The 24,559-nt window shown below is 43.9% G+C and overlaps 1 protein-coding gene across 2 annotated transcripts in view; it reads right to left on the bottom strand.

Moving 5' to 3' along the window:
- The window catches only part of NUDT4 (nudix hydrolase 4), a 47,942-nt gene extending 24,323 nt beyond the window's left edge, over nucleotides 1–23,619 (bottom strand). Inside the window, exon 1 of one of the 2 annotated variants that reach the window (XM_083182396.1) lies at nucleotides 22,825–23,619. In XM_083182396.1, the coding sequence (XP_083038522.1) occupies nucleotides 22,825–22,923 (99 nt within the window). In that variant the 5' untranslated portion in view covers nucleotides 22,924–23,619. The remainder of the gene's footprint in view (nucleotides 1–22,824) is intronic. The other variant, XM_083182397.1, reaches the window with a different exon arrangement.
- Between the last annotated feature and the right edge of the window lie 940 nt (nucleotides 23,620–24,559).

The following is a 24,559-nucleotide window of genomic DNA, read 5'->3' as shown; positions in this document are numbered from 1 at the left end:
TTGTAAGTTGAAGTACCAACTCTTTCAAACAGTCTAACAGGGCTGGGCAACACCGGCCCTCCAGATGTTGATGAACTACACATCCCAGCATGCCTTGCATCAATTTCAGCATGGCCACATAGCAAAACTAATGCAAAGCATCCTGGGATGTGTAGTTCATTAACATCTGGAGGGCCGGTGTTGCCCAGCCCTGGACTCTAACACATAACACAGAAGCTTTATTTACAGTATTTCCCACAATTTTATCTTTAATCGAGCTCTGATAACTACCCCTCTAAATATTGTATTGGCCACCCTTTTCGCCTTCATAGCTGTGGCACAAACTGTTGTTACTGCAGATCGATGGTAAAAATCTGTTTAAATGAAGCGGTGAAAGCTTCAATCTGCTCTCTGTTGGTTGCTGGACTGGTTTTTAGAGAGGATGTAGCTTTCTGCCAAAATAATCTCAATTGTATTGAGGTCAGGCAATGCCCAGGACACAGAATTCACTGCATTCTAAACCTTTATTCTATCGTTGCAATATTTTTAAAAAATGAAATTCACCTTTGGGAAACATTTCTTTAGCTGAACAATGCATTCTGCCTTACAGAAAATAATATTTTATCTTGACAATATGAAGACTTATCAACACCACCTGCTGACATGGAGCCAGAAACTATACTCTGCACAGGATGTTTCACAGAAGGACTGAGACATCAGAGTAATAATATTCTTCATGTAGAAAACATCCTAACATCTAGCATAGAACATTGCTTGGTTTCCATTCAGAAGAGATTTTTACATGGTCCACAAATGATTTTTTTTTAGGCAAGCAAAGACTGTACATTTGGCATTTTGTCAGAAGTACTTTGTTTTTTATTGCTCGTTTTTCAGACCACCTGCTTCCAAATGTATATTTACAGTACACACATGCATACATCAGCCTTTGCTGTCCAATGTGACAGAATATGACCAGGGGATGTGAAGTGTCAAGTCACATGCCCTAATAGGTTCATACTTTAGTATAACATTAAGTAATACTTTAACCTCTTCGGTGGTATGCCGGGATATTTTCCATGCTCAGCTGCATTGCCACTCTCGGTGGTCCAATTAAATTAGTTTAGGTGGCCCATACAACCATCCCGGGGGTGTATTTACCCTCCATTCGGCAGCCATTGATTGGGGAAATGCAACATGTTTAACATCCTGTTTCTGCAGTCCCCAATGGGATATGGCGGGGATCAGTGTTTTTAGACATGTTAAATATCCCCAATCACCCAGCGTGACCGTCAGGGTATCATGGAAGCATCCAGATACACTGCTAGTGTTTGGGCGCATTTACTCACAAAACAATGATCATAATTTGTGAGATCTAACCAAGAGGTCCAAGATCTGTCCAAGAGGTTTTATACTGAATTAACCCCTGATAGCTTCAGTATTTAACAGTAGGGAAATTATGACATCTCACTATACATTAGAGATCCTAATTTTATTAAGGTGCAAAACACTGTGGGCAGTATTCAATGTTCTCCGTTAAATGTGTTTTTATCTAAATTATTAAATTTTTCGCTATTTTTCTGTCATCGATAATTTTCACCTATTTAAAGTGGGTTTTATTATTTTATCTTTCGTTGGTTTCGCTTATTTTTCTCCAATATTTTCGATTCAATACAGTGTTTTTTGGATGCTAAACTTCGCAGACAATTGAATTCCCTGTCATGGTGTAATAAGCCATACATTGCATACTGAACCATTAAGATTGCAATGGAAATAGTGAAGGCATCTGTAGTAGTGAAGGAATGACCATTGAGGGAGAATGTTTCATGTTCTGTAAACAGAGAATTGGTACATGTCTGGTGGGAATAATAGCATGTCCTGTTATTGGGATACAAATAAAAATTAATAATTTAACAATGCTTTCATATTACTACGTTTTTGGTGGTGTACTAAAATGTATCTAAAATACTTCTGTCCATATGAACATTTTCCAATTGGTCTGCCGCTTAACACCGTATTGAAACATTTATTTCTTTTAACCAGAAGATAAGATTAGTCCCTTTTCCACACAACAATCTGGAACTTTTTTTGTAAAGTTGTACAAAAAGGTATGAACTCACTGACAGGCTCTGATGATAATATAATAGCAGGCATATGTGTATTCTTATATTACACACAAACTGTGTACCCCACCAACACAGTCTGCATATCAGGCTTGGTTATGTAGTCACACAGTCATCACCATATCTAATAAAAACAAAAATTACTTCACAAGTCCAGGCTATAATAAAGTGGCTGCCTCGTATTGTTACGAACATTTATCCACAAAGAGGAGGACTTGGCTGAACATGGAAAATCATATTAGTTGAACTCCAGTCTATATTTCAAATATTATACAGCAACACAAGATAGACTACATGTACTTCTTGACAATCTAGATAGCAAACCATCTGACACAGAGAGCAACTTAATATGAGACTATGAGAATGGGGGGAATTAAGGTTTTATCCCGGGTGGCTCTCACACTGCCAGGAGCAATTCAATTTTCTGTACCCAAATGGCACTTACAGCATTGCGCCCAGCACTCAGGTTGGGATAAGCGTTTTAATACAGCCACAGCTAACACTTAACATGCTGGGGGGGAAAAAAGCTTTTCTCCCCAATCTCTTTAGATGGGAGATGGGGCTTGCATAAACAATTAACCCTTTCCTGACATTACCGACAATTTTCCAGGCATTGCTTCAGTGCCCTGACTGGCAAGCCTGGAAAATTCTCGGGATTGCCGCTGTCTCCACTGCTTAGCGCCTCCTCCCCGGCTGTGTGCAACACGACCCTGTAATGTCACACCGGGTTGCCGGGGGCAGGAACGAGCAGCGGCTGATATAGTGCTCAGCAGCGCTACCCGGCACCGGGAGACAGTGGTGGGTTTTTTAAGGGAGTGCTCCGCCTTAAAAAACCTCACCTAGTGGGGAGCGCTACCTAAAAAAAAAACCTCACCACTGAAGGGGTTAAACTTCCCCAAATGGTTTTAGCAGTGTTCCCCCATACACGTTCCCTACAGTGCACGTTTTCGGGATTTCTTAGATCTTATACAGATATAGTACTTTGTTCCATTATTTTTCCTATATATTTCATTTTATCACGCAGAAATCCTGAAGACATGATATACTAAGGTATGCAAGGACACGATTGAGGAGTAAGTTTTTATTGAGTGTTTGGGTGTACAGGTAGTCTCCTGTATCCGGAGATCCGAAATAATCCAAAAACTGTGGGTTTTTTTTCTGATTTTTCTCCCCTTTCTGACCCTTTTTTTTTCCATACTTCCCTAGACCCCCATATGTTCATGGCGGCCTTCAGGAGCTTCTTCGTAATCTTCAGCGGTCCCAGGAGTGCATTGCGTGGGTGCGCCTGTGACGTCCCCAGTGCACCTGTAAACTCGCGCAATGCACTCCTGGTACCACTAAAGAAAATTTTGAAGGCTGCCATGGACGCAGAGGAAGCTGGGGGACCATTTTTTTTATACAACAAAGTTTTTATACAACAAACTAGTGTTTTTTTTTTTTTATTCAAAATGTTAATGCCAGTGGCATGCCCAGTGCAAATACTTAACGGTGTGTGTTTTTTTCTGGTAAGCGTTTTTGCATTCTCTATTTCATATTACTGTTCATATTTAATTTCAAGTAGTAAGTAGGACTAATGCTCAACATAAACTTTCTCATTTTCAGTTAAAGCTATCTCTGAATGTACTTATTTTCTGAAATGTATATTAAATATACACATATATTTAGATTAGGAGTGGCCAAACCTGTCCCCAAGATCTACCAACATGTGTTCATGTGTTTCAGGGAACCTGTGGATCTATAGTAGGAATGAATGCAGCATGCTTGAATATGTTAGTTAGTAATGACTACAGCTGTGCACCAGCTAGGTGATGTGGAAAATGTGGCCAGTCCTGCTTTAGATAAAATAGAAATAAAAAAATAAAAAAAGTGGCCATACACAAGCAGATTTATCTGCAGATCTGTCTGGCTGGAACAAAAACATGGTTATGGATGAGAGCAAATGACAGTTGACCATTTGCTTGGAAATGCTGGTAAACCAACAAACGGTCACTCATCCATTACCATGTTTTTGTTCCAACCAGCCAGATCTGCAGATAAATCTTACTAGTGTATGGGCACCTTAACACCTAATAATGTTTCACAGAATTAGTATAAGCATTAAAATAGGAATTTGGTACTCACCGATAATTCCCTTTCTCCGAATCCGAAGGGGACACTGAAGTACTACGCTGGGGATAGTGTGGTGTTATGGAGGAGTTGGCACTTTAAGAACTTGAAGTGTGGTGTGGCTCCTCCCCCTCTATCCCCCCCTCAGACTCCAGTCTTAGTTACTGTGCCCGAGAGGAGAAAAGAGACCAGGAAACCTCTGACAGAGAGAGAGAGAGAATGAAAACAAGACACCGAAACAAAAATAAGTCAAAAGAACTTACATACAGACCATCGCATGCAACACAACCTGGCCACATGCGACCTGTAAAAACCCCTCCCTTACCAGAAGACCAGTGCCGGGAGGGCGCTCAGTGTCCCCTTCGGATTCGGAGAAAGGGAATTATCGGTGAGTACCAAATTCCTATTTTCTCCTTCATCCTCTGGGGACACTGAAGTACTACGCTGGGGACGTCCCAAAGCCATCCCCACGGGCGGGAAGGCGCTGGGCATCCTGAAGCACCGCGCGGCCAAACCTAGTAGAGGATGCCGCGAAGATGTCAAACCTATAAAACTTAATAAAGGTATTGGGCCCAGACCAAGTGGCTGCCCTACATACCTGAGAAAGAGACACCCCCCTGGCCGCTGCCCAAGAAGGTCCCACCGAACGGGTGGAATGAGCCGAAACTCTAGTAGGCGGAGGCCGGGAGGCCTGAACATAAGCTTGTTTAATGGTTAGACAAATCCACCTGGCCAAAGTTTGCTTGGTAGCCGGCCAACCACGTTTTGCGGAACAGTATAGGACAAACAGAGAATCCGACTTCCTGAGATCCTTGGTTCTGTCCACATAAACCTGCAAAGTTCTGACCACATCCAGTGAAGCGAACTCTCCTGTTAAGGCCGGAACCACGATTGGCTGATTAAGATGATAAGCCGTCACCACCTTTGGCAAGTAATCCAATCTAGTCCGGAGTTCCGCCCTATCTGAGTGGAACACCAAATACGGAGAACGACATGAGAGAGCACTGAGGTCAGACACTCGTCTAGCCGATGCCAAAGCCAGTAAGATCACCGTCTTCCAGGTAAGTAAACGTAAATCAATAGATTCTAAAGGCTCAAACACCTCCGACTTGAGATAGTCCAGCACCAAAGGAAGATCCCAAGGTTCTTCCGGAGGTTTTACCGGAGGCTGCAGCCTTAGAACCCCATTCAAAAATGTTTGTATTTCCGGCATCAAGGCTAATCGCCTATGAAAGAAAACCGACAAGGCGGACACCTGGACCTTAAGGGACCCTAAACGAAGGCCCGCCTCAAACCCTGATTGCAGAAACCTCAACAATCGGGACAAAGAAAAAACAGCTGTAGGGCACTTGTGTCGTTCACACCACGACACATAAGCCTTCCAAATCCTGTAATAATGCCGGGAAGTAACCTCCTTCCTGGCTCTCATCATTGTGGGAATGACCTCTTTAAGTACCCCACGCCTACTCAGCAGCTCGGCCTCAACAGCCACGCCGTCAAACGCAGCTGCCTTAATTCTTGGTAGACGAATGGTCCCTGTTGCAATAGATCCTCTCTTTGAGGCAGTAGCCAGGGTTGATCTATCAGGAGCCCCTGAAGATCGGCAAACCAAGGCCGACGAGGCCAATTTGGAGCTATGAAAATCACCGTTGCCTTCTCGCGCTTGATCCGTTTGAGTACTAACTGAATCAAGGGTAACGGAGGGAACACATAGATTAGATGGTAATTCCACTCTGCGGTCAGAGCATCCGTCGCCACTGCCTCCGGATCTCGTGACCTGGAACAATACTGAGCCACCTTGCAATTCCGTTTGGATGCCATCATGTCTATCTGAGGTAACCCCCAACGATTGACAATCTGGCCAAACACCTCCGGATGCAGTGCCCACTCCCCTGGGTGCACATCCTGGCGACTTAAGTAGTCCGCTTCCCAATTGTCCACCCCTGGAATGAACACCGCCGAGAAGGCCAGAGAATTCCTCTCCGCCCATTGAAGGATCGGGCGTACCTCCTGCATAGCTGCCCGACTGCGCGTTCCACCCTGTCTGTTGATATATGCCACAGCCGTGGCATTGTCCGACTGAATTCGGATCGGCTTCCCTCTGATGAACAGGTCCGCCTTGAGAAGAGCCAGACGGATAGCCCGAATCTCCAGAATATTTATCGGCAGCCTTGATTCCTGCGGAGACCAACGGCCCTGAAAGTGACGTCCCATCACAACCGCCCCCCAGCCCCTCAGGCTGGCATCCGTCGTGATGATAGTCCACTCCCAGACTCCGAACCGACGCCCCTCCAACAGATTGGCCGTGTGAAGCCACCAGTGAAGGGACAGCCGACTGCAGGGTGAAAGAATTACCGTCCTGTGCATGTGGACATGCGAACCCGACCACTGTCTCAACAGATCGAGTTGAAAAGTCCTGGAGTGGAAACGGCCGAAAGGCAGAGCCTCGAAGGAGGCGACCATCTTGCCAAGCAACCGAATGCAAAGGTGCACCGACACCCTCCGAGGACGAAGCACCTGCTTCACCAAGTCCTGAATCGAGGCAATTTTCTCCAAGGGAAGGAAGACCCGCTGTACTTCTGTGTCCAGAATCAGTCCAAGAAACAAAATCCTTTGGGAAGGTACCATCTGGGATTTGCCATAGTTTAGAATCCAGCCATGCCGAATCAAGGTCTGACAAGTCACGTGAAGAGCCTGTTCCAGCTGACTCCTGGATCCGGCTTTTATCAACAAATCGTCCAGATACGGAACAATCTTGACTCCTAGTGTGTGGAGAAAGGCAACCATGACTGCCATTACCTTGGTGAAAAGGCGAGGCGCCGATGACAGGCCAAAGGGCAGAGCCCGAAATTGAAAATGTTGGTCCTTGATTGCGAACCGAAGGAACCTCTGGTGTAAGTCGTAAATGGGAATATGTAGATAGGCATCCTTGACGTCCAAGGATGCCAAATATTCCCCCGGTTCCAGACCTGCCACCACTGAGCGAAGCGACTCCATTTTGAATCTGTGGTACATAATGTACTCGTTCAGCTTCTTTAACTTTAAGATCGGCCTTACCGACCCGTCTGGTTTTGGAACCAGGAAAAGAGGAGAATAAAACCCCTCTTTGCGTTGATCGGTTGGGACATGCATTACCACGCCGGCTGATAACAACCGCTGAACTGCTTGGAGTAGTAACTGGGAGTCTTTTTCCGCATGCGGAAGACCCATCGTAAAAAACTGTTGAGGAGGAGAACCGGCAAACTCTAGTTTGTATCCCCGAGACACGACTGAGAGAACCCACTTGTCCTTGCAGGATTCTTCCCAGACCTGCCGGAAATCCAGAAGCCGCGCTCCTACTCTGGGATCCCCCAGGTAGGAGGGGAGGGCGTCATGCCGCGGGCTTTTCTGGCTGCTTGGCGTCTGCACGCCGGGAGCCAGGGTTCGCGGCGGAGGTGGCGGCGCCAAAGCCTCTACCTCTACCACGGCCCGAGGTAAAGGAACCTCTGGACTTACCTCTAAATTTCGGGGCCCCTCGAAAGGAGCGAAAAGCCGGACCCTGGTAAGGTTTTTTCGGAGGAGGCGCTGAGGAAGGGAGGAAGGTAGATTTACCCCCTGTCGCCTGAGCAATTAATCTATCCAGCTCTGGGCCAAAAAGAACATCCCCCGTAAAGGGAAGAGCTTCCACTGCTTTTTTTATATCCGCCTCCGCCTGCCAAGACTTAAGCCATAAAGACCGTCTGGCTGTAATAGACAGAGCCGAGATCCTTGCCACCAGTGAAGCCGAATCCCTGGCCGCCTCTCCAATATATGCCGCGGATTCCCGCATTTGATCAGCCAACTGAGCTAACTCCTCAGGAGGCCTCTGCTCCTCCAAGCCCCTGGACAAATCCTCTGCCCATTTCTCCATGGCCCTGCTGACCCAGGAGATAACAAAAATAGGACGCAAAGAGACCCCAGCCGTAGAAAAGATGTGCTTAAGCCCCGCCTCCAAACGCCTATCTGGCGCCTCCTTCAGGGCCACCGCTCCCGGAATGGGAAGCGCTGCCTTCTTTGAAAGCTTAGAGACGGAAGCGTCCGCTAACGGCGGGTTCTCCCATTTCGCCCTGGCTTCCGGGGCAAAAGGGTAAGACGCCTTAAAGCGCCTGGATAACTGAAACTTTTTCTCAGGCACTTTCCAAATGTCCAACAGAGGCTTCTCCAACTCTATGGACTCAGGAAAAGTTACCGCAGCTTTAACAGGACGGCCAAAAATAGAAACCGGAGCAGGAGGTTCTTGCTCAGCAACATTAAGAGTCACCTTAATAGCCTGAATCAAGGCCTCTAAACCTTGAGCCTCATCCTGAACACCCTGCTCTTCATCCACAGGTGCAAAGGTATCATCCAACACCTGACACTCCCCCTCCTCTAGAGGGTTAACTTCCTCCTCATCAGAGGTATCAATCCTCAAAACCAAAGGAGCACCCCTCTTTTTAGGTGGAGGGGGGGCGCTGGACTGTGTAGGCATAACGGTGGATTGTACCAGCGAATCCACTGACCTAATCAACTCTCTGGCCCATGAAGGCTCAGCAGAAGACATAGTAGACAGATGAGAATGTAAAATCTCCCTGTCCCTACGAGACGCTGCCAGCTCAGAAGCTAAGGTAGCTAACACACTTGTAACCCCTTCAGCATTAAGGAGAGCAGCTTGCTGTTGAACAGCCCCTCCTTTATAGCAATCCTTACACAGTGACACACCTTTCACATGTTGTGTAAATTGCTGATTACACTGAGTGCAGGTGAACAGCTTCTGAGAAGCCTTAGAGCCAGAAGCTTTTGTTGCCATAATGCAATCCAATACAAACACTTTCTTCACTCAGCACACTCTAACACAGCCACACAGATAGCAGTGTAAACCCAGCAGTGTAAAAGAAGGAAATACAATAGGGGGAGAGGAGCTCACCTTCCCCGAATTAGCCCACCTGAATACTCCAAGCGGGGACTCCTAAAAAGGAGAACCCCTTCACTCACCCAGCGCAGTGACACAGTCTGTCCAGTCTGGGATGAAAAACGCTTTGCTGTCCTGAAGCAGAAGGGCTCTGAAGAGGCACAACAAACAGAGGAAGGCAGCGTGGGCTTTAGGAAGGCAGCGTTTGCCGCACTGAGGATTTTTAACCTGGAGGAGACGCCCATGACACGCCTCCTCCTTCCTCCGTCCCAGCGCGCGCTGAGGACAGCGGCGCTGAGACACAGTCTGCCCCTCAGCTGGACCAGCGCGTGACTCTGATCCAGCAGTCACCCGGCGCCCAGCGCCCCAGTCCTGATCTCTCCGGCGGGTGACTAGCCAACGAAGCAGTAACACAAGCCGCGAGCGGCTGTGGCTGCTTCCCCACACCTAGAGTGCAGGCGGCTGAGGTCAGCAGCGTGCACCGCACGCAGTGCCGCTCTGACCTCCCAGAGAGCTTTATACACACTGCAGGCAGCCAGTCTAACACTCAGGCTGCCTGCACACTTCTATAAAAAACAAAAAACGGACAACCAGAGACCCCTGCGGGAGCCTCTTGCCCAGGGATCCTACTCCTCCGGGCACTAAACTAAGACTGGAGTCTGAGGGGGGGATAGAGGGGGAGGAGCCACACCACACTTCAAGTTCTTAAAGTGCCAACTCCTCCATAACACCACACTATCCCCAGCGTAGTACTTCAGTGTCCCCAGAGGATGAAGGAGAAAAACAGTTTTGCATTAAAACATTAACTTAAAAAAAAAAAAAAAAAAAAACACAATTTCAAACCCTGCAATCATCATATACATTATTTGTGGAAGGTGATTTTTGGTGATGATCCCTTTTTCTTCGTTCATACTTAACCAAAAATCGATAAATAAGGTAGCATTTCAAAGATTAGACCCACTTCTGACCATTTGTTAATTTAGAATTGCACATTGCGGTGTTTGTTTTTAGCCTTTTGGCATATTCACATGCAAAATTTTAATACAGGCCACCTAGTAAAGCAATATTTTGAACTAGGTTTATAGCCTATTGTATAGTAGAACACATTAAGTCTAAATGCAATAAATGGTTACAACTGTAACCGGCTATCTTACTGATCCAGTATGTAGAAGATTTGAAGTGCACCATTAGAGCTGGCTTCTGGGGACTGCAGCTCCCAGGAACACGGATTATGATTATTAAGCTTGGGGTAGTAATAAAGTGTCTGGCACTTTATCACTTGGCAATCAGCTCCTAACTGTCAAGTTACAGGCCACGGTTGAAAATGACAGTTATGGGCTGATTAACCGATGATAAACAGCCACTTTATTACTTCACCTTGCTTAATAAATCTGCCCTATGGTCAGCACAGAGAAGAGCCATATGTGATGGGATGTAGACAGACAAGATGTCAACCACAAGTTTAAGGAAAATCTAGACATTTTTTCCTGATTAAAGGTTACAACCCCATGCACATTGTTTTACATGACAACCAACCATATAAAAAATTCTATTTATACCCTGTGCCATTTATCTACAGCCAGCAGGTGACACTATTGCTAAAGCAGTTTGCAAGAGAATTAGAAGGAGACCACTAAAATAGCAGATAGTAAACAAATAGGCCATGCATACATGTCAGCAGTGCACACTGACAGCAAACCACTATATTCCTTTAAATCGGGGTCAACTCACTCAAAATCAAAAGGACTCTTATTTGACCTGTGATAAGCCTACACTGAAGAAATACTGCTAAATACGGCAGATTATGGGATTAGATAAATTGCCCAATACACCACAATCCCAGGACGGCCTACTCATTTTAAAGAGGAGTCCCCTCTTTTAAACTAGGAACCCCACTTATTATTAGGTTTCACCAGGCAATAGAACCATAAAGAAAGCATTAAGTGCAGTGAAGAACACATATGCAGAAACTGCTACTAAAATTATGCCTTATTGAGATTCCTTGTGGACAATTTTAAATACATGGCCTATTCCGGTGTGAATAAATGGTCTTTCCAGTGTGAAGATAAATAAGCAAACTAGTTATGTAGAGAAAATTCAATTGTTTGTGACACCGGCTGTCCGTACCAACGGAGCTATATATCACTACAGTTACATCTTATCTAAAATGTTGCCTTTAAATATTAACATATGCCCTCACTAATCAGGTGCAGAGTGCTAGAATGAACACTAGTCTAGTTTGTGCGATTACTGCGTTAATTATGAATATGGATATTGGATGTAACCAGCAGTCAAAATAGGCCCAGTAGCAAAAGAGTTAAATACTATTAACAGAGGTTTGATGGCTAAAACCACTGGCCACTTCCCTGGACCCTAAAGGACAAAGCTCACCCAACAATCATGTAAATACACTATTGGCAGTCAAGAGTTAAAACCTTAGTTCAGTTCTTTATCAGTCTTTTTCCCCCCCAAAATATTAAAATTATCTAATAGTCAGCGCTATAAAAATAGAACAAACCTAATGGGGTTTAAAGTATACAACTTAACAAAAGGCATCAACTTTGACATTGCTTCACAGAGAGAAAAAAAATTCACAAACAATATCCCCGAGATTTAGGGCCTTATTCTAGTTCACTCTTTCTGTCAAAACCATGTGCACTGCAGGTGGGGCAGATGTAACTTGTGCAGAGAGAATTAGATTAAGGTGGGGTTTTACTTCAAAGTGAGCTCAATATTGCAGTGTAAAAATAAAGCAGCCAGTATTTACCCTGCAGAGAAACAAAATAACTCACCCAAATCTAATTATATCTGCACATTTTACATTTGCCCCCCTGCAGTGCACATGGTTTTGTCCATCTATGAAGGAATTTGTCAGAAAGAGTGAACTAGAATAAGGCCCATAATTCTTAGTCTTTGGATAGGATAGAATCAGGTGGACACGGAAAAGAAGTACTGCAGTGGTATTTAATGTCCCAGGACTCTCACACACCGAGCCCTACCTTTCCCCCATCGAAAGTTACACACTGATTTGCTGTCAAACTACAGTACCTACCGCAGAGCTGGATCTTACAAGTGATAAACAAATTTTACATTATGAGATATAATTCAATCTCGGATTCAGACTGTCGGAACGTCCCAACAGTCAGAATCCCAGGGCTTTTTAATTTCTTTTGACAGAAACTCAACAGTTGGAATTCAATGTTCTGACTGTCCAAGAAAGTCCAAGAACTGGCAAAAATGGCTGTAAATTTGACAATTCGCAGCCATTTCCAACAAAACAGATCAGATTTGTTTTAAAGTCGGATCTGTTTTCTCGGAAACTGCCTTCAATGCCATCAGAAACTGCAGTATTGATATATATTATAAATATACAAGTATTTTGAACACAAAAGCTTGTATTTACTAGGTGCTGGGGTCAGCTGGTGACCATCATGGCTGGATGCGTTCCAGCAGCTACATTTCTGGCCATCTGGAAGAGATAGCCACGTCACTTCCAGCAGTTGGAACGCACGGCCATGTTGGTTCTGAAATACAAGCTGACAGACCGGCATGGCGGCTGAGCTGCATGGCATATGCCGTGATCTACACATGCGAGTTTGAATAACTAGTTGATAGAGTTCAGCTCATTCTCTATGTGGGTATGGTTAGGATATGTGCTGGCCACCATAGTTTAGTCACACAGATGATTTGTTTTGTGCCAATGGATTCATGCATTTAGGGGGTGCCCAAGGCATGGCTCACTTTGCCAATTTTCACCATGCTGCATGTCTTGACAAAGGGCCACGTGGTCCGAAACATCGACTGACCATATTTATTTTGATCTGGCAAGCGCCCTCTGTTTGGAACTAAAACTGAACTTTATAGTTCAGGCCAATAAATTCTATATACCTAAATGTGACACACTGTGTGATCTTAGTGAAGCAACCCACCTTTGGCACAGATTGGTTGTGTGTGCGGATTCATGGATAGAGAGAAATATATATATATATATATATATATATATATATATATATATATATATATATATATATATATATATATATATATATATATATATATATATATACACATACATACATATATACACACACACACACATATACACATACATACATATACACACACACACGTATCACTATTACATTTCTGCGCTATTCATTGAGATTATACGACCGCTTTAGAATGAAATGTGAGGCATCTCACGGGAACAAGTGGTATCTGACAGACAAGCAGTCATCGGACCATGGCCCTACATAAAGCTGAAGTTATTTAACATTCTATACATTACATAACAAATAAGTGTTAAGTCTTAGAAGCCACATTAAAAAGGTTTTTTATTTTCAGAAAAGGAATAAAATACCTTGAAACAGAGTTGCATGCAAAGTACTTTGATAAAAGCAAGGGGGTTATTATCTCGACATATTTCAGAAGAATTTACATTTAAACTATTCAATCCAAGTGTGGATTTTCCAATGTCAGAAAAAAATCAGCATGGTCGGAAAACAAGTGAATCCGTGAATTATTTTCCGCCAATGCAGATTAGACTTTAACAATGCAAAATGGATAGAGAGATTTTAAAAAAACAACAACATAAATAAGCCACCCCGATCTGCCTACACCCTTTCCGTCAACTAGATCAGCAGCCAGTGATGATCGGCATTCTATCAAGGGATCTGTGAAACTTAGCATGTTTAAAAGTCACGATTCCGCAAACCACACCGGGATCAGGTAATTGATATTTATAAACGTTTACTAAGACAGGTGATCGCAGGGACTGCCCCAATACATTGCTGTACAAGGGCAACTTTAAAATGGGAGATCGGGCACGATATGGCAATTTAATATGGCCCAAACATACAGAGTGACTGTCAAACCTTCAGAACCATTTAAGTATAGCAAACAGAGTATTTAGCTTATGAATGGCTACATACACTGCCAGCCTGATTTCCTACACAGCTAAAGAAGCTTCTGCTACATTTTAATACAATACAGCAGTGGTGTCCAAACTTTTTTGAATCATAATGCCCAAGCACAGTCATATCTAATACCCCTTTCACACTGCACTTTTAAAACAGTATATTGCCGTTTTTTTCCATTTTAAAACGTTTAAGGCTGCAGTGTGAAGGTGCCAGAGTTTATTGAGAGGTCTGAAAGGTGCAGAGTGATTTTACCTTTTCCAAAAAAATTGTGGTGCGGGTGGCGTTGCTGCCCGGGGGTTCTGGGGGAGGGGGAGCAAGGAGACACCTGTATACTGGTCCCCAGTGTCCCCCGGCCAGCGCTGCCAACCGCAGAGCGGCCACTGCACAGCAGGTCTCCCCAAGTAGGAGCAGGGGAATAGAGGTGTCTCCCCAAGTAGGAGCAGGGGAACAGAGGTGGCTCCCCTGTCCTCAGCAGCATCTGATCCCGGCTGGCTGTCCAGGTAAAAAAAACGGCACTTAAACGGTAATATACCGTTTAAGAGATGCGGTGTGAAAGGGGTTAAACCTGGCAGACCCGTTTTTGGAAACGTTTTCAAATACAGGGTCAAAGCAAGTCTGAAAGCAGCATAAGAAACCTATAAGATTGTACATTGTATCCACATTACCCCTGTATGAATGTAGAGCAAGCTGGTATGTAGAGCACGACTGATCGATGATACAAACATATATGGGAATCAAGCCTATTATTGTATTTGATTTCAGAGCTCAAATGAAGGTATAAAATAATCCGTTTTTTGTTTCACCGACACGAAGGAAGCATGGGAATGGCTCTTTTGTAAAAGTCATCAGGCAGAATAAAAAAACTGTGCTAATCCTACATTTCATTTCTGTATTGCATACTCATTACTATTTTATAACACCAAGCTGGCATTATACCCATCAATAGAAAACCAAACTGAGCCACGCAAACATAATGACATCCTGTCATTGCCGAATACAGCAAATGCTGTTTTATTTGTATATTAGCAACAGGCATTTTATTCTATGCATGCACAGTGGTTCCCAAACGGTTTTGAATCACGGCTAGGCCAAAAGTTTTTTTTTCAAATATTATATTAAGTGGATTGTGTTAATATAATACTTAAATGTAATTATGTGGTGAGGGATAGGATTAGCTTCTGTTTGACCACATTTTATGACAGGCAGCAACCAGCACTGATTTTGCTGAATATTTTGACCAGAATTAATAGTTTCTGGGCAACCAACCCAAGGCACCCCTGCAAGTGCACTGAGGCACCCAAGGGCACACAGTGTGGGAACCACTACTTTAGCATATTTAGTAGACAGATTACATTTCCATCTTATTTTCATTATTCTTTTAAAAAAGTAATGTGGAGCTTTCCAGAAAAGACACATTCCTGGACTAATTGCCCACCAACATGAGCTAAAAGTTATTGAATAACATTATTTAAGGTTACTCTTAAGGGGTCTACACATGTGGCGAAGTTGAAGAGTGACAGTAAGATCACTTACTGGTGTCAGGGCCAGTGTTTTCTGGTTAGAACAATGGCGATTTAGCATGCATAATGTACATCACCCGGTGATAGCGACACACGGGGCTGTGCATCATTATATCCCCTACACATGGAGCATTGTAGGGTCATTTTATAATCGATCTACTCAAAGTCAAATCGCTTAGAAAATGACATGAAATCGCTACATGTGAAGGCCCCATAAAACATACATTGTTTAGCCCAATACACCAAACTGTGGTTCATACATTGTTGAGCCTACAGTACAGCACATTACAGAAGTTGGAGGCCACCTAACCCTCACAAAGACACCCATTGTAACATCACAGTGTATTACATACTACACATTATTACTGCAGGGCTCCAGCATTCCCTGAGCTCGCCTGTGGGTCTAAGATATTATAATCTTTTCTCAGCATAATAGTTTGAGGGCAAAGCTTAATGGTGAATAAAGGTTTGCAATGTCATTGGAGTATGACAGGTTATCAATGAGGTGGGGAGTGCATGGCCAAATTCACACACAAAATGCAAAACAAACCTACACACAAGAAAAGCAGCCTATAATTCAGTTTTTTTAATGTTCTGCACAGATTAAGGAAATAAATCTATGTCTAGCATATACACTGCCATGTTTCCAGGGCAGCACAGACGGTGTAATGGTTAGCATTACTGCCTCACAGCACTGAGGTCATGAGTTTATTTCCCACCATTGCCCTAACTGTGTGTCGTTTGTATATTCTCCCTGTTCTTACGTGGGTGTGGGTGCTTTGGTTTCCTCCCACAATCCAAAAATATACTGGTAGGTCAATTGGTTCCCAACAAAATTAACCCCTAGATCTATACAAGTGAATGTACTAAACTTCTGCAGTATAGAGGGAACCCTTATACCAGATAACTAAAACAACCCTAGTGTTACGCAAGCAAAAAGGCAGACTGCTCCACAAGTCTATACTACAAAACTTCAGCCAAGCTAGTACCAATTAAAGAGGTCATGCCTCTTCCTATTACGTACAGTTTATTATTAATACAGATGTGATCTCATACATCCTTGCCGCAGTCACGCTAAACTGCTCCTCATAGCACGCCAGGCCGCCTAATAATCTTCTAGCGTCAGGAGTCTTTATGCTGAAAATACATTTTATTCACAACATAACGCGATAAGGAGGGGAAGAGACTCTGCTGATTAATTTGATATGGGACACGTATGTCTGTGCGCCACTGAGTCTCTAATCCTGTACACAAAGTGCTACAATATAGCAGCCGCAGCTTTTTTCCCAATACAAGAATATAGAACATGTATAGCTGTGCTTGACTAAGGGCCTTATTCTAGTTTACTCTTAGAGGAAAATTCCATCTTAGCTGGACAAAACCATGTGCACTGCAGGGGGGCAGATGTAACATGTGGAATTTGCCTCTAAGAGTGAACTAGAATAAGGCCCTAAGTCCCGAAACCTGTACAAAAAAAAAAAAACACGTACAGTCAAACAGGCCCTGGCAACTCACTCCCACCAGGCATCTTGTGCATGATGACGTATTGAAGGTAAATGTATGAATACATCTGTATATTTATATAGCTCCAAACTATAGTATGTACACTAGATCTATATTATTATGCTTTGAACACTAGGGTTCCAACCAAAAAACGTTTAAGTGCTTCCATGACGATGATATGATCATTTCTGGTCACATTGGATCATTCACAATGAGAAAATTGTATGACAGCAATAATGAAACCCAGGCACCTAGTAAGAAAAAGAAAGGATGTTGCTAAATGATAAATAAATTAGGGATGTGCAGATCCGGATATATCCAGATTTACTCTGATCCCAAAATGGGATCTTTTTGACTATCAGCTGTCACATATTTTAGCTCCAAAACATGTGACAGCCAGATAGCCAATAAGATCTCGTTTTGAGATCCGGGTAAATCCGGATCTGCATATCCCTAAAATAAATCTAAATGGTGCAAATCTATTTAGAAAATGAAAGTTTGGGGTAAACTTATGTTGCCTAATACTGCAATCAAACATATAGGTTACTCAAACATGCGTACAGATATAATCATTTAAGAAACACTCATAATATTGCACCACAGTAAATCAACAAGGTTTTGAAAAAATAGGTGTTGAAATCTTGAACTCTGAAATATAAAAAGCAGAACATTTGTTTCAGAATATATTTAAATGGTCTAAAACTCCTTTAAAAAAATAAATAAATGCGTTTGACTGCTTTTCAAATATCAGCATGCAGACACACACCCCTCTGGCCCAAAAAAAACTTTTGACGGAGACTCCTCTACCGCAAAGTGTGGTAAGTGTTGCGCTAATTTGCCTTTCCACAATTTACTTCTCCCCTTTATGTATTAAGCTTGCCATACACTGAACAAGAATTGGTCAAAACAACCAAGGAAACTATTATTCTGAATGATGATTACCATTCACTGCATGACCTGAATAATCATTTTTCATAGCCTGAAAACGGCTTAAAAGCAACCAGGATTCTAGGTCTGGTTATCACACCTGTCTGAGGCTCACTTCCATCATTCAACCGACTCCATGCAGTGAACTGAGATTACCTCCATGCGTATTGCTCCATGTACTGCAACTACCAGACAATCACTCAGTGTCATCTACTTACAGAATTCAAAATGGCAGCTTTCTCTGAAGACCTTGTCAGCTGGCAGAGAACTGTAAATACATAGATGGGGCACCAAACTATGACATGCAACAGCATCATCCAAAATATATAATCTTTAGAACATCAGACATGCATGAGGAAAAGAAAATATTAATATTGTAATAAAATGAAACTACTTAAAGCTTTAAAATTAGACACTATAATATCAATGTATTTAGTGTATCTGGAAAGATCTGATGAGATTAAATAAGCAGGAAATGCATGCATAATTGAGACTATCTTTTGGAAATATGTGGCAATTATTTGTGGCAGCCCAAATCCCATGGGCCAGCATAATACATTGGTAAGCAGTGGGCTAGCCTGCTTACCGTGGGCCAGCATAATAAGTAATTGATGGGCAGTGTGGCCAACATAAAATATAGGTGGCCAGTGGGGTAGTCTGCATATTTTGTATTTGGCAGAGAGCAGAGCTGTGTGTGTCTTTGCACCTTCTGGTATGGGAGTGTCTAGGAAATTATGTTAAAACACAGAACGCACATCGCATTCACGATAACCTAAGTTTTAAAAACCTTCCATCGAACATGCGATTCGATATATATTATGTGCAGCACATAATATCTCAAAATGCGAGATTCGACCAACGTGCATCGCGTCGAGTGACACATGCAATTGGTGTGCAAGTCGTACAAATAGTCGCTGCGATATATAGAAATTGTATCCTATATCTCACGAGTATCTTGTATTGCAGACATTACACACAGTGAATTCTAGAGGATCTATAGAATACAGGAGGATTTATATTTTAATGTATATATTTTAAATGTTCTATTAAATAGCAGGGTTGTATAACATAGCATCTGGTTGATAGGTGTACAGTGTCTAGGTCAACACCATGTGTCTATAGGCACAAGGCCGACAGACAAAAGGTCAACATTTTCCTTTTTTTGGACTTATTCACACCCACGTGGGTTCTGACTGTGAATGGTGCAGTGTGCTGAGAGCAGCAAGGCTCCAGGCACAAAGCATGGTGAGCCATGCATGGGGACGCAGTACACTAGTTGGGAGTCCACTGTTTCAGGTGTAGATATTGGCAAGTATTCAAAGCCGGTGCGAGCGGCCGGCGAGGGGGTTAAACTGCGAGGATCACAGAAAACCAGTGATCCTCCCAATTTAACCCCCGCGTCGGCCGCTCGCACTATGCAACGTTCCGGGGGAATCCTCGCAGTCACAGAACGGCGAGGATTCCCCTAAACTGCGAGAGCCGAGGCTAGTGCAGCAAACTCGCTGTAATTAGCCTCGGCTCTCGCAGCTTTTGGAGGCACATTCGCAAATTCCCCCTCGCTCAAAAAATGGAGCGAGGGGGAATTTGCGAATGAGGGGTGTCAGTTGAATACTGACAGGGTGAGCGGTGACTGCAAGCAAAAAGTCCTGCTCGCATTCACCGCTCGCCCACGGCATTGAATATATGCCATTGACTCAAAAAGACTCCTGTCAACCTTTTCCATGTGGAGCTCTTGAGTGTACCCACCTTTTGTCTATGCTTCGAGCGGGCTTACCTAGTATAACAATATATAGCAATCTTCACATCCTGTTCTATGTGTATGTATTGCAGGGATTTCCAGTGGAAGTGTCCCATTTATTGATGGACAAAAGAATAAAGATGGGTTTTGAAGATCAAATATTTTGGTGTAATATGTGATACACTCGCTGTACAATCTTTTAATATATTTTAGCTCAGAACAGCAAAAGCTATCCTAAAACCCTTGGGGGTAGGTAGTCAGCGGAATAATAATCCAAGACTCATTTAAGGCCACATACTTAATACTTTGTATTTAGTGCCATGTTTGAGCGCCAGCTCTGGATAAAACGTTCACAAAAAGGCCAAACATGAAATGCATGGTTTCTAGTGCCATGATACATACTAGAACATTTTTGTTGTCAAAACACATCTTGTAACATTAGGTAAGCACAGTGACATCCATGGGCATATAATACCACTTTCACATCGCCGACACGTTTTAAAAACCGGTATTTAAAACGGTAATTAAAACGGGTCAGAGCCTTAACATTGCCGCAGATTACCGTTTTAAATACCGGTTTATACCCCTTTCACATCGCACTTTTAAAATGGTAAATTTACGAGTTTTTTTTTCCCTTTTTTAAAACGTTTAAGCCTGCACTGTGAATGCATAGCATTGTACACATTCACATTGCACAAAAAACGGCAAGGAACCGTGTAGGACTCTGCTTTTTACACGGTTCGAAATGCCAGTTAACTTTAAACGGTAAATCGGCTGTGGTGCATTCACAGTGCAGGCTTAAACGTTTTAAAAAGGGAAAAAAACGGCAATTTACCGTTTTAAAAGTGCGATGTGAAAGGGGTATATATAGAACAATTTCTGTTTCAACTGTAATTTGCCAATCTGCATTTGCTGATAAAGTCTTTTAGAAAACAAACAGTAAAAAAAAACAGTTACAAGAGTGTTTTTTGTTTCCTCTCTTTTTATAAATAAAAAAAAAAAACACACAAGCTGATACTAGAACTTCATTAACTGATTTCACAAAGTAGAAATGGATTAATGTACAGTCTGCACAACACAGGTCTTTTCTGATTTGCGCACCCTATACAGACACCAAAAGGAATACTGCAAATAGAAACACTATATGCCAAGGGGTTCCCAATCTTTTTTGAATCGCGGCACCCTTGAATAAAAGAGCTTTGTTTCACGGCAACCCTAGGCCAAAAAGTTTTAGAAAAAAATATATAAAAATAAAGGAATTGTTTATATGTGATCCTTAGGTTCAGTTATCTGGTAAAGGGGTTCTGTTTGTACACAAATTTTATGATTGGTAGTAACCAGAACTGGTTTTGTTCATAAATAATTGAGCATAAATAATGTGACTTGGTCTTGGATCACCAACCTGAGGCACCCCTGCAAGTGTCCTGAGGCACCCCAGGGAGCCTAGGCACATAGTTTGGGAACCACTGCTATATGCAATGCTATTCAAAAGTGAAAATTTGTAGTTTGGCCAAAGCCCCTTCATATACTTTATACATTAAAGGTGCCCATACACGTTACAATATTGTATACAATATCGCATCTCAGTTTTGCGATGAGATGAGATCTAGTACAAAAAGTATGTGCTGCACATACTTTTTGTACTAGATCTCATCTCATCGCAAAACCGAAAATCGATGAGATGCGATATTGTATACAATAATTGTAACGTGTATGGGCACCTTAAGTTCTATGAAATTTGAAGATCTATGTGCTGATTGGTTGATTGTAAATGTTTAAACATGAAACAAATGAAGTTGCACAGCAGATTACGACAAACATTTTTTGAAGCAAACAGGTAATTATGAAGTCTTTGTTTGAGTTAAGGATTTTCTGAACATCTCACTCTTGACTTCTTAACTTACCAAGCAACAATGAGCGAGATTGTGTGTTTTTTTTTTTTTTTTTTTTAACTTACAAGGCCAATTTCGGCAGACATATCGCACTGCCGCTGAACTCCGGTGGCATTAAATCTCGCCCAATGTCTCACTACCAAACTTCAGATCCACAATATTTCACTGAATTGCAATCAAAAGAGAAAATGCAATTCATGTTACTTCTGGGATTTGAGCAAGGATTACTACTGCTCATTCCATTATATAGTTTTTATATTAACACCTATATTACAGATTAAGCCAAAAGAGCGCAACAATTTTGACAAGTACTGACAAAGTGAGCAAAAAAAAATTAAATAAAACTTTTCTTTGATCTAATCTAATGCATTACATGTTTTATAGGGAAATGAAATTGGAAAACTCAGCGCCTATTATTACAGGATCCACCATAATCTCATTATGTCACTTCATGGAAACAAGCCAGTACAATCAAAGATACAATATGCACCTATAAATAATACTAGACATCAATCTAAAGGATCCGATTATTTTACAGCAAAGTGAAACATACAAAACATAATAAAACAAGTTTTACATTGCTTAAAACAGAGCAAACAGCAGCTCTCTGAGGCAGTACAGACCTGTAACCTGTCACCCCGTGCTGTACTACCAGTCTGCTCTGCCCTGGCCAGTATGAGGGTTCTACCAAACTTATACTGTTTATTTTGCATTTTAATTAAGCATTAGAAACAGACGTGGTCACATCCCCGCACAGCAGCACATGAAGGGTAGGAGAGGACAGCTGACTGACACACCAGCCTGTACTTCCTAATACTACTACAGGGAGGTGATGGCAGCGTGACTCAATGCTAGAGCAGCTGGGTGACAATAACTGTGGCCATGCCAGTGACAGATCAGGCTGTACCGGAAGATGGCACGGCTCCGGTCATACGTGTACCCTCACTTCCCCTGTTCACATGTACACTGCCTGTGCTGTACACACTCCGGTCCCTAGGGACACATGTGCATGCTGTCTGCCAGTGACACACACACACACATCTGCATGCTGTGGTGTACCGGGCGCCCTGCTTAGTGGGAGCCCAACAGCGAACACATGAGAGCACCGCCGATGAGGCCGGGGTAGTTGGCTCCGTCCTCCCAGGAGACAATGAGGAGGTTGTCGGTGGCGGAGTAACGGGTGACAAGGCCGGTGTGTGGGGGGCGGGTCTCACCTCATCCTCCCGCTCGTTCCTAAAGCACAGGCAGGCCGCCCGCTTCTTAAAGCCCTCACGGTCATAAGTCCGGGTCTGGTTCGGCTTGAACTTCATCATAGAGGCGGCTGCTCCTCCAACCTTCCCGGATGCTGCTGCTGCGGTCACCGCGATCCCTGCCGCTCCCTGTCCACACAGCGCGTCCGAGCGCCCGGAGCAGGAGGAGAGCCCGCCCGGGGTTAGAGGGGGCTGGTGGTGGTGGTGCTGCTGGCGGCGGAGAGGAGTGACGATCCGACTCGACTCTCCATCGACTTGTGTGTTGCCTCTGGTGTGTGCCCGCTCAGCTGCTCCGGCCCCGCCGCCGCCTGCGCTGCTGCTGCTCACCCGGACGGCCCCCGTGAGAGTGACTCCCACCCTGTGTGCGCGCGCACCGTCCGCCGCCGCTCGCCTGTCTCTCAGTGTGAGCCGAGCAGTACTAGCAGTAGATCTCGCTGCACTCCGATGCGCGCCACCGCCGCCGCTTCCCGTCCTGTAGCGGCCGAGGGGTCGCGCATGCGGGGTGGCCAAGGCAAAGGGGACTGGAGATTGCTCACGGGCCGCGAGTCAATGAACCGGCTGATGAGTGCCCGCGCGGCACCGCGAGAGCGTTCGTGTGTGTGAGAGAGAGAGATAGATACTCTAGGCGTGGTGCGCGCATTCCTCCGTACGGACAAGCCCCGCCCCTGTGGCTGAGTGCGCGTGTCTCGCCCTCGTCTGTGCGGCGGGTGAGGGGGCACGGGGAGTACATTCCCCCTCCTCTCGCATATGTTACCCGGGCAACCATCCAATAACGAGCACATACACGCCGCCGCCACAACAAGGCCAGGTGTCACGGCGCAGCCGCTGCTCTCTGTGTCCGGTGCCAGTGCTGGCTGCTAGACAGGGAGGAGGGTGTAGTGGTTGTTCCGTGTGCCCGCACATTGCTCACATGGGTATTAATGCACCAGATAAAGTCCTGAACAGTGGCAGGCAATGGCTGCTCTGGGCGAGGGAAGCTGACTGGCGTTTTATTGTATTGACCGAATAAAAAATGGAGGTAGAGTCCTGCGTGGCGCTGCTGTAGTACAGGGGATGGCATGGGGAGGCTGCAGGTTATATCTTTCCCCGGCTAAAGCCTAGTGTTGTGTAGCTGGAATTTTAAAATGCATAATATGTAACATCATTTTATCTCTGATACATTTAACATTATCCATCATCCATGATGTAAGAAAATATATTAGTGAATCGTAAAATGTTCCTTCACATCACTGGGGTACGGGTGATATTCTAAAGGTGCCCACACACACACCGATCCCGGCGTGCGTTGTGGGCTTAACTAGAACACACAGCATCGCATCGTATGCCTTGTGCATGCGATGCTATGCTAGAAAAAGCTAGTACAAAAAGTATGTGCAGCACATACTTTTTGTACTGTGCGATGAGGTGCCGCGGGAGCGCGCACCCCATCGTATAGCATTACACCGCCGGGATTGGTGCGTGTGTGGACCTTTAGGGCTATTTCACATGCTTTGGTTTCCCCCGTCTAGCCCCCATGTGTAGGCCCCATTACTGTCACAGTGGTGCTCCCCTTTCGTTTGTCTGTCCAGTTGCAGTAGCCACTAGGGATGCTCCCACTGCACATGACAGATGGGGCAGCATAGGGCATAATATAATAGATACAAATGGGTACATTTACTAAGATGGGAGTTCTACTGAAGATGGAATGTTACCCAAAGCA

The sequence above is a fragment of the Crinia signifera genome, chromosome 4 (genome assembly GCF_055691185.1).
Source record: "Crinia signifera chromosome 4, ASM5569118v1, whole genome shotgun sequence".
In the NCBI taxonomy this organism is placed as follows: Eukaryota; Metazoa; Chordata; class Amphibia; order Anura; family Myobatrachidae; genus Crinia; species Crinia signifera.
The sequence above is the reverse complement of the archived record's forward strand: the minus strand, read 5'-3'. Positions and strand labels throughout refer to the sequence as shown.